This window comes from Gossypium arboreum, chromosome 10, assembly GCF_025698485.1.
Source record: "Gossypium arboreum isolate Shixiya-1 chromosome 10, ASM2569848v2, whole genome shotgun sequence".
NCBI classification, from domain to species: Eukaryota; Viridiplantae; Streptophyta; class Magnoliopsida; order Malvales; family Malvaceae; genus Gossypium; species Gossypium arboreum.
In genome coordinates this window covers 129035739-129047856 of record NC_069079.1, presented here as the reverse complement: position 1 = coordinate 129047856, position 12118 = coordinate 129035739, and the positions used below count along the sequence as shown (strand labels likewise).

The 12118-nt window shown below is 26.3% G+C and overlaps 1 protein-coding gene across 1 annotated transcript; it reads right to left on the bottom strand.

Annotated features, from left to right (window-relative positions):
* On the bottom strand, positions 1 to 939 carry LOC108451596 (F-box protein CPR1-like). Its single transcript, XM_017749272.1, has 2 exons — positions 856 to 939; positions 1 to 657 (listed from the first exon to the last, which is right to left on the bottom strand). The coding sequence occupies exons 1-2, from the start codon at positions 937 to 939 to the stop codon at positions 1 to 3; spliced, it is 741 nt and encodes a 246-aa protein (XP_017604761.1).
* Positions 940 to 12118: the final 11179 nt, after the last annotated feature.

The following is a 12118-nucleotide window of genomic DNA, read 5'->3' as shown; positions in this document are numbered from 1 at the left end:
TCATTCTCTCGTAACCCATAAATCAAAAGACATGCCAGTTCCTTCCAACAGGCAAACAATGTCACTAAGTGATCCATTAAACATCAATAGATTATCATAGTAATGTAAGCAAGACCCAGCAATTTCTGGGAAAGGTAATATTGAAAACTTCTGATTCGCCAAGTCAAATAAGAGAATTAGTCCAAGATATGCCTCTGTCATTGTTTTCCAATAGCAAATTCCATCTACATAATTATTTCCCAAAATTAAATCAGTTGGGGTATAAAGAGGACATGGAATTTCCTTCCAGGAATCACTTCTACTTGAATACAACTCAACTTGGAACTCATAATGAGGATATGCATATCGTTGTTCTTCTTCAATATTAACAAAAGTACGAGTAACAAATGGACGATGATAATAGATAAAACTAACAAATCGTATGACTTTGTAATCATTAGTTTTAGAATCAAACCCCAAAGCAGCGTGGTCGAAAGAAACGCCATATAAAGCAAGGTTACCTTCCATGGGGGAAAGATATGGAGGGCGTTGGATTGAAGATGGTGGAAGGATTTTAAACTCTCTGGTTGATGGGTTCCAAAGGGCAGCCTTATCCGTTGAAAGTTCTTGTAAACACAATAATCCATGACACGCACCATAAACAGAGGGGATTGCATTCTTAAAAAAGGGCAAGTGAATGTTTTGTTTTACTAAAATTTTTTTATCTTTTTCGTTTGAAAGTTGAGAGAGATAAGGTTGGAAGGTGTTACCATCATGGCGTCTGAGAAGTAGATTAAGGTTGTTGTTTTTAATGTTGTTGTGATAATGTTTAAAAATGAAATGAGGAATTTGAAAAGAACACCAATACTTACAAACACAGTTGAAGCGAGCAAGGGATTTAACTGGAAGCTTTGACAGAATTTCCATAACCAAAACTTCTGGTAATTCAATTCTTGCCATTTGCATCTTCCTCCTTTTATTTGCAATTGACTAACAGGAATAAATAAGAGGTGTCATCTATGGTGCAAAGAAGCATAAAAGGTATGCATAGGAAAATTTCCTTTATCATCTCTAACCACTACCAAATTTACTCACCAAAAATAAGTAAATTAATTTTTCAAAAAATTAGTCAATTTTAAATTTTATACAAATAAATATTAGAATATGATCACTCAGAGGGGAATATCAATAAAAATTAAAAATTATTGAAAGAGATAATGTTATATTTGGCCTCTGGATTTTTAGAAAATATCCATTATGCTATTTGTACGTGATATTTGAACTATTAACATGTATTTTATTATAGGACATGTGCTTTTATAAAATGTTTAATGTGGTACTTATATTGTAAGAATGCCTAATGTGGTTAGGGGTGAATAAAACTTAATTCAACTCGAAAAATAATATTTTTTTTGAATTTCAAGTTAATTGAGTTATTCGATTTTTTCAAATCAACTAAAATAATTATTTTGAGTTTCGAGTTCAAATCGAGTTAAATTGTACAATTCAATTAACTCGAATAATTCAAATAATATAGTATTATAAATACCTAAGTAATAATTCATATCATTTTTTATCGAATAATAATTCATATAATTTACAGGTCATGTTTGCATTATTTTATTCTATTATTATTTTTATATGTATTTTATCTTATTTAAAATTATGAGCTGAAATATCTAAACTTCAAAATCAAAGGTGTATGACCCAAAACTTGAGTCTCACTAGCCCAATTTGCAGTGCCCATGAGACAAAGGGGATTAGATTGGTCTTTTCAAACAATTTAATCAATTATGGATAATTTAGTTCAAAATATGTAATAAAATTTTATATTCTTCGTACATTTGAAATTTAATTTTTTATTTTTAGATTTTAAAATTCAGCTTCAGTTGTTAATATTGTTGTTTTGTTAAATTTAAGTTTATTATAATGTCATTTTTTAACTACTTTAGGGCTAAGTAAGTGTTTTTTTTAAACAACTAGACTTAAATTTTGAAATCTCAAAATTAGAAGGATTAAATTTTAAATTTTGAAAAATAGAGTAACTTAAGACATATTTTTGTTTATAGAACCAATACTTTATTTATAGAAAAGAAGGCGCACCTATGTATTACTAAAATATTTTAATTTAATATTATAATCATGTCACAAAAATGACATTATAATGGACTTTAATTTAATAAGAAAATTTAACGTTATTAACACTTTTTAAATTTACGTCAAAATTTTAATTAAAATAAAATATTTAGACTAATTAATGTCATTATTAACGTTGAAATACTAAATTATAAAAAAAATTATAAAAAAAAATTAAGTATAAAAGTCAAATCTAAAATTTTAACATAATATAAGGACTAAAATTAAAATTTAACTAATTTTATATAATTAAAAAGTAGATAGATTGATTTATCTATTTATGTATGAAGATTGCAATTTACAAGTACTTGAGTGTTTGATGAAAAGGATATAAATTAATTATATAATATAAACTACCATGCCACAATATTTATATAATATACAAATTCTTTATACCCATACAAACTTAATTTATGCCTACAACAGTAATTTTAAAATCTAAAGGTGTATATTATTTTAAATTTTAAAGATTTGATTTTTTTTTTGGGTTTCACTTGGAAATGTAAAAAATGATTGTACGAAATAGTGATGTTATGTTTGTATATTTTTCAATAGTTTAATGTTACATTAACAATTGTATCTTGAAAAAATTAGGTATATATAAAGATACTGAATGTTATCCAATTAGCTTTGGGTTATTTTAGATTTATGTTTAGGTTAGTGTTATTTTACATTTGGATAGTTTTGGGTTTAAGTTATTCAAATTTGTTAATTGGGGTTTTTGAGTTTGATTTATCTCTATTTTATGTTATTTTAGTTTATTTAAGATGTTGTTGTTCAATTAGGAATCGACTTATATACTATTCAGATAAAGAGATTGAATTGACCTATAAATGTACTGTTTAGAATTGATAAGAAAAAAAAACTGGAAATCTAGACAAAAATACTAATGGTTGAATCAACTTATAATTTTTTTGCTATTGCTTTAAAAAGTGTTAATTTTTATGATATTTTTAATTGTTTGTTTAGTTATTGATAGACTAATAGTTAAATTGATTGAATTGAAAATTGATAGTCTAATTAGTTCGATTACTGATTTAATTTTTAAAACATTGGTTTTAGGACATACTCAAGTCATTTTCGGATTGTGTTATTTTAATTTGGATTATTTTGAGCACAACTCATTTTAAATTAAGGTTATAATCACAGGAGTTTGACATTATTCATTAAAATTGGAGTATTTTCTTCATGTTTTCCCCCATAATTGTGCCTAGGGGTGTGCAAAATTCGGGTAAAACCGAAAAAATTCGGTTCGGTTAACCGAATTAATTCAGTTGGGGGTCGGTTAAAATTTTTTTGAGTTTTCGGTTAACGGTTAATTCGGTTTGAAACCGGTCAGTTAACCGAAAAATTCGGTTAACCGAAAAAAATTAATAAAAAAATTATAATATATAAATAGCCCACTATTTACTCAAACGCAATCCAACATAAACCCAAATACTCAATCTAATATATATTAACCCAAGTACCTAACCCAATCATAAAAATTACAAATAATTTAATAAATAAAAATAAAAATCTAAAACTAAAATAAAAATATATAATTTTATACAAATAATTGGTTAATTCGGTTAAATCGGGTAATTCGGGTAATTCGGTTAATTCGATTAATTCGGTTAATTTTATACTTTTTTTTTACCAAAAATTAAAAAATATATAATTTTCAAATATTCGATTCGATTAACAGTTAAAAATTTTGAAAGATCGATTAATTCGATTAATGTTATTTTAAGTCAATTAATTGATCGGTTAACTGATTGAACACCCCTAATTGTGCCTTATCAAAAAAACAAATAAATAAAAAGCACAAAATCAAGGCAAGGCAAGTTACTTGACTGACTTGCTATCATTGTAGTCAATAGAGACAATCATGAAGATGCAAAACACCCTCATCGGGGCTAGAGCTTTGAAGTTCATAGATAACACAATATTGTGTGTTTTTTTGAGGACATATAATGCAAAACTTTGTAATACCATATCCAATTCATGCATATCTCTCTTCATATTCAGTATTTATTTTGATACATCTCCAGTTGGTTGACGTATTATATGTTTCTTAAGCTCTTGTATTCCATTAATACAAACAAGACTTTCAACATAAACATGAAGAAAGGAGAAGGAATTCAGAGAAGTATCTAGATAAGTATTAATCTCAAGCTCTTGGGTGGAAGGGTGAAATAGGAGTACTTCATTATTTGCTTTTCTAAGAAACAACTCATCATTTTTCCCAAACCCCAATGGGTATACAGCTCTAGAAATATATTCAATACTCAATTGTTTAGTCCATATTCCTTCACTCAGTCCATAAATCAATTGCTTTGGATCCGTAAGTCATAACACCCAGTGATCCATTAAACACCAATAGACAAAAATAGCATGTTGAAAAAGGCCCAATGAATTCCGGAATTGATAAAATCGAGAACTTCTCATTTGCCATGTCAAATGAAAGAATTGGTCCTACAAAATCATGAAATGCCAGACACTCTGTTTTCCAATAGCAAATTCCATCTACGCAATTATTTCCCAAGAATAGATGAGTTAGTGTATAACCAGGAGATGGAATTTCCTTCCAGGAATCACTTCTAAATGAATACAACTCAACGTGGGACTCAAAATGATGTTCTTCTTCACTATTAATAAAAGTAAAGAGCAACAAATCGTATGACTTTGTAGTCATAAGTTTTAGAATCAAACCCAGAAGCAGCGTGGCTAAAAGAAACGTCGACTAAAGTCAGGCAACCATCTTGGATGGAGGAAAAACATGGAGGGCATTGGATTAAAGATGGTGGAAGGATTTTAAACTCTCTGGTTGATGGGTTCCAAATGGCAGCCTTGTCCGTTGAAGGTTCTTGTAAACACAATAATCCATGACAAGCACCATAAACAGAGGGGATTGCATTCTTAAAAAAAGCAAGTGAATGTTTTGTTTTACTATATATTTTTATCTTTTGGGTTGGAAAGTTGAGAGAAATAAGGTTGGAAGGTGTTATCATCATAGCGTATGAGAAGTTGATTAAGGTGGTTGTTCTTAAGGTTGTTGTGATGATGTTTGGAAATGACATGAGGAGTTTGAAAAGAAGAACACCAATACTTACAAACACAGTTGAAGCGAGTGAGGGATCTAACTGGAAGCTTTGACAGAATTTCCATAACCAAAACTTCTGGAAATTCGAATCTTGGCCTATGCATCTTCCTCTTTGATTTTATTTGCAGTTGACTAATGGCAAATTTCCTTATTTGCAGGTTTATCCATGTGAAGAAGAAGGATTAAGATAAAATATCCTTATTTGCAGGTCTAACCACTACCAAATTTACTGCAAAAAATAAGGAAAATTAGTTTTTCAAGAAAATCAGTCAACTTTAATTTTTATACAAATAAATATTAAAATACAATTAATAATTATTTAAAGAGTTAATATCATATTTAGTCTCTCGACTTTTATAAAATATTCAATGTGCCATTTGTATTTCGAAAATTTCTAATAAGATATTTGAACTATCAATATGTATTTTATTACAGGACATGCTTTTTCACAAAATGTTCGATGTGGTACTTATTTTTTAGAATGTCTAATGTGGTTAAGGGGCGAACAAAACTTAATTCAACTCGAAAAAAATATTTTTTTTTCAAATTTTGAGTTAATCAAATCAATTTATTCAAGTTATTTAATTTTTTGAGTTAATTCAAATAAGTAATTCAAGTCGAATTAAATTTTACAATTGATTAATACGAATGATTCAAAACTCAAATAACATATTAGTGTGAATACTTGAATAATAATTCATATAATTTATATGTCATGTTTGCATTATTTTTATATTCTACTTTTTTTATATGTATTTTTATCTTATTTAAAATTATGAACTGAAATATCTAAACCTAACAGTGAAAAGTCTATGACCCAAATATTTGAGTCTCAAAATAAGCACTAGCTCAGTTTTGAAGTGGCCATCAAAACAAAGGGTCAGTTCATTTAAGGTGGATTGGATTGGTTTGTAGAAACAATTCAATCAATTATGGAAAATTCGGTTGGTTAATCGAATCAAAACTACATATAATTTGTATTATTAATTATTAAGTTCGGTTAATTACCCAATTTTGAATTAAATTAATTGATAACCGAACTTCTAAAAAATCATTAATTGACTTCCGACTAAATTAAATTGGTTAATCGAATTAGATCAATTCAATTAGTTAATTCAATTTTAATCAAAATTTGAACACCCCTACTCTCTTCTCACTGAATAAACCATCATATCTCCCTCTACCATATTTTTCATGGAACACCCTTCATTGGGTCCGATCATCGGACCCGAGCTATAGGATGTTATAACATCCTTTACCAATGGGGTTAAGACTTCTAGTTTCATTCCTCTAAATATCATTTTATGATCTATAAAGATTAATCTTTTTAAAATTCGTAACTCTCTCTCTTAATAAAGTTATCTCTAAAATTCGAGCTAATAATAAGTTATATGTACAAGACACTGGAGAATGTCTAACCATCAACTTTTTAGTTTTGAAAATTTAAGTCATGAACAATATTTTAATTGTTCTTTAGTTCCATAAGCCAAGCAAATCATGAAATTGGATGAACATATAAACAAAGTGGATCACGAAGATAGGTTCTTTATATTATTTGATTTCCTCATTTTTTTTATGGAACTGTTTTTATCTTAAAAGAAACGATATATATATATATATATGAAATTCATGCAATATAATATTAAAAAAAATGTGTACGAAACGTTGCATGAAAAAGTTCACTCAAACCATTTCAATAGAAGCATCAAAGTATAGCTTCAATTTGTATATTGATATTATTAAAAAAAATTGAAAACTCTAAAGTCAATTATGTAAAAATATACATAGATTTAACTTCAACCTTTTTACTTTGTTATTAGAGAAAATAATAAAGTTGTAGCATGCTAATAAAGAAAATATAATAAATATCGAGATTTCAACTTAAATTTACTTAGGGTAAATTCTTAAAATAGTAATTTTTATTTGCTTCAAATTACATTTTAGTCACTTATGTTTAAAATGTTATGTTTTAGTCACATATGTTATCGTGTTGTAATATTTTAGTTACTGAGCCATTAATTGCCATTAACGGTGTAACGATAAGTTGATGTGGCATATTAAATCATCATTTCAAATGAAAATTTTAGGTTAAATTCTATATTTGGTCTCTATATTTTTTTATTTTAAGCAATTTAATTTTTTCCTTTTATGTACTTTTAACTTTCTTTCTTTTTGCTTTATTTTCCATTCTCTTCTGCTTCTCCCTCTGTTTTCCTCCCTTCTCCATTTCTTTTAACGTAGTTTTTCTATGTTTGCCATTTGTTATAGAAAATGAAGAAGTGAGGAAAACAGAGGGAGAAGCAGAAGAGAATGAAAGATAAAGGAAAAAAAAAAAGAAAGTTAAAAGAACATAAAAGAAAAAAATTTTCTCAAAATGAAAAAAATGTAGGGACCAATTATAGAAGTTAACTTAAAATTTTCGTTTGAAATGATGATTTAACATGCCACGTTAGCTTATCGTCACACCGTTAATGGAAATTAATGGCTCAGTGACTAAAATTTTACAACATAATAACATAAATGATTAAAATATAATATTTCAAACATAAGTGACTAAAATATAACCTAAGGTAAATAAAAACGGCTATTTTAATAGTTTACCCATTTACTTTTATGTCTATAATTACAACAAATTGAATTAAGTTTCAAAATCAAGGATACATGTCTCTCATATTGGAAAAAGAAAATAAAATTGAAGCACAATATTATAAAGTCATACAATACGGAATAAACCAACATTTAGTATATGAATTTGAGTTTTTTTTTCAACTTAATATTTGAATTTTTTTATTCATATTAATTTCGAAACTTGACATTTTTTTTTCTCTCTGAACTTAAATTCCATCAAAGTATAGACTGAAATGATATCACCACATCCATCGTACCTTAACGAAAAGCTACTAAATTTTAGAACTAATGTAGACTAAAACAAATATAGGGATCAAATTAAAAAAATTCCCGAATTTATAGACTAAATATTATTTTATCTCTCTATAAAGAATAAACTAACGGTTGGAAATTTCAAACTGGCTCACTTTTTTTTTTTTTACCTAAAGCATCATCAACTTTTTACATTTTCATATAATTAAACAATTCCTAGGTTTCATGCAAAATTCAGACAAAAGGGCTTTATGTTCAAACAACAAGAAAAGGTCAAAATAGTAGATAAGAGATTAGTCATTAGTGCTTCATCTTTTTTACACTAAAAAAGGACCAAAAGGCAAAAGTGGTTTCTGTCTTTTTTCTTCAACTTTCGCCCCTCTAAACGGCTATATGTCATACTCCAAAACCTTAAACCTCAATTCAAAAATCTCTATCTTATATTTTATAATTTTATACAAAGAGTGAGAATAATAATGTTTAGAGATCAAACTAAAAACTCGATGTCATTTTCTTTATTGTATTTCGTATCATATTTCAAATATTTTTTTATATTAATATTACCAAGTCCACCCAAATCGTATTTACCGTTCAACTTTCTTGATATTCATCGTAAAATATGTTATAAGTTTCTATTTAGTCTTTATACTTTTCATTTTCAAAATTCAGATTCAATTATAAACACAATTCAATTTTTTTGAGCGGCATTAACAATTAAACTTACAATTTTGAATTTTAAAAGTAAAATGACAAAAATGTACAAAAATTATAGCATATTTTAACTTAAATTATAAATTAAAGCTTTATATATTGATATAAAATTTAACATTATTGTTAATTTATTGTATACATAATTTTCATTTCTTCACTTAGGGTTATATTGTTATATTTTTATTTTTTCCCAAAATTACTATATCTATTTTAAAAATTTTACCCTTTTAATAAAATTATTTAATATTTAATGGAAAAATACAAAAGTTTAATAACACAAGACAATATGATATGGGGCCTAACATTTTATTTTCTCAACTTCTAAATAAATTACTTTCATGGACCATCACGACTTTATATTAACTGTTATAAATGGTAGTTACATTTGAAAACTATATTTTATTATTATTAAATAATAATACGAGTTGGAATAAAGTCTTGGTCGAAATAGTAAAGTTGAGGTATCAAAAATTTTGAAACCTCTATAGTTCGTGTCCTTGAATATCATGAGTCGATTTAGCTTCTATGGTATTTAAAGTCATCGAGACTTTAGCTTAATGGTAAAGTATAAATTCGAATCCCACCGTATGTAAATATCATATATGGATTCCCAAAGTAGAGGGCCCTCCTTGATCAAGTGGGAAAATATCATTAACAGCTCCTCTCAAATATTAATTGTTCATTTAAGTCCTTTAATCATTCAAATAAATGGAAGTTTTGTAATTTTTGCTCTCCAAGAATAAAAGTTATAGCTTTACGCCCTCAAAATTTTAGAATTTTACAATAATTTTAATAGGATTAAAAATTGAACTTGTATTTTAAATTTTAAAATGTAAAAATATTTAAAAATAAAAATAAGAGGACTAAATTCTAAGCGTGCAAAAAGCAAAGGGACTTAAAGCACATTTTAACATTATATAAAATAATGACAAGTTGTGGGTCCTTATTAGGTTAGTTGTTGTAAACTGAAGCTCCCTGTTACTATCAAAATTGATGGTCCATTGTGTATAATATAAATCATTCTTATAATTTATTTTATTTAATATTTCTATTTTGAATTTCGTTCCATATTAAGATGAAATTTTGTTCAAATTAGAATTTTTAGTAAGTTAAATTACTGAATATTCTTATTGAAATTTGAAAGTGACTTCAAAAACAAATATAAAAATTAATTTTATTTAATTATTATACTTATGTCAAATATTTTAGGTTTTTTTTCTAATAAATTTTAATTTTTCTTTTAAAATTATTTTGATTATTACATATATTAAAATATCAGATTAATCGAGAATCGATAGTTTATTAGACCGAAATTACATATAAAAACTAAACATATATATATTTTTATATGAAAACAATCATTATAATTAAGGGTCAGCAAAATTCAATTTAAACTTTGATTAAATTAATTAAATCAACCCATAATCAGTTATTGAATTTCATGTACAAAATCGCTTAAATTGTTTAACTGATATCATTCAATTAGGTCAGTTAAACTTATATTGATCAGTCGATCGATTCGATTATAATTGAAAGTTGATCAGTTAAATCGTTGTTTATGAAAAGCTGACCAAACCCATCGATTTAATAAACATAAATAAAATGGGAATTAACCTTGTTTTACCCTTTCAGGAGTTGTTGGCATTGAAATTGGGGCAAGTTGAGAGAAATGGAAAAAAAAGAAAAAAAGTGGGAGTCCCATTGATTAATAACATGGGGTGCATAAATGATAATTAAACCTTCTTTAAAACTCACAACTCAACTGTAACCTAACACAACTGTTTTGCATTATTTCTACTTTTCACTATATTCCCTTTAACTTCCTAATTATTCACATCAATAACAATCTATCCCGTGTGTTAGCATGATAATTAGCGTATTCATCGTCTCAAATGTGATCTGTATTCGAGTTACACTAATCACGTTGCTGTTAGGGCATTGCTTTTCTCTTGTACGATATTAAATGTTTTTTCTTTACTTCAACTTAGACACTTTTAGGTGTTTTAAGGCTGTTATTTTCTTTTCCTTTTTTATTAAGTGAATGGTCTAATTTATAATTTGATCCAACTATTATGGAAAATTTTACAATTCAAATAATATACTTTAATTTAATATAATTTAGTCCTCTTAATTTTATAATGTTATTAATCAGTTCAAATTTTGTTATGGTTAACTAGTCTTGTTAAAGGGCTGACATATAATTTTCTAAAGAATAATTACATGACAGGTGAATGCTTAAGGGTGCTTTAAAATTTTTTATAATCAAACAACTTAATCCAATATACTTATGCTTTAGATTAAAAAGAGTTTTGAATTAGCGTTTTAACGAAAATAGTTAACGATGGTATAACTAATAAGCACTGTAAAAATAAAAGGATTAAATTATATTAAATTAAAGTAAAAAGACTAAATTGCAAAATTTTATATAATAGAAAGGCTAAAATTGTAGTCAAACCAGTTACTGTTCTACAACGAAAAAAAGAGTTACTCAACTATTGTCGTATTTCCTAGTAACTCCTTAACGTTTATATTTTTTTGTCAATTTAGTTTTTATTTTTATTTTAAGTTAGAGTTAGTCTTCAACTTTTTTTAAATTCAAATTTGATCGTCAATCTTTTAAAAAAGTTAAATTGATTTAATAAAACTATTGGTTAAAAGATTAAAATTTTAAACGTAACAAACTATATGTACTTCATGCTCATTTTTTTAAATTTTTATAAACCTTTTATAATTTTAAATATTTTATAATTTTAAAATATTTTTTACGTGAAATATAAAAAAATAATATCATATTATCATGAAGTATCGCGGGATATCATGCTAACTTCATTAAAAATCAATATTTTAGTTAGTATTTCATTAAAGAAAAGTAAATTGACTTATTTTGAAAGGTTAATGGATACGTTTAGCTTCAAAAACAGGCTAGATTGACAAAAAATATAAGAAATTGAAGACTAAATTTATCATTATGCCAAAATAATAGTACAAAAAGTTAAAAAAATAAAAAAAATAACTATTTTCACAAAGGGTGAACTACACGATGAGTTACTCAAACTATATACCACTTAACTAAAAAAAATTACAATTTAGTCATTGAACTATTCAAAAGTTTTTATTTAAGTAACTAGACTATTAAAATTGAAACTATACGGCTTTCTTTGTTTGCTCTGCTTAAACTAATCGAAAATTCTCTTTCCCTTTCTTTTTTATAATTCAGTGTTTTTTCGTAAAACAACTTTGAAGGTCGAATCCTTAAGCCAAAATTCAAACAACTTTTTTCTTCGATCTTTGACTTTGATCATCAGATCAATTTGGATTTAAAGTATA

Coding starts and splice junctions, on each gene's coding strand:
- LOC108451596 (XM_017749272.1), bottom strand. CDS start 939: ATGGCAAGAATTGAATTACCAGAAGTTTTGGTTATGGAAATTCTGTCA. Junction 658..855: donor CCCTTGCTCGCTTCAACTGT/GTTTGTAAGTAT, acceptor CCCTTTTTTAAG/AATGCAATCCCCTCTGTTTA.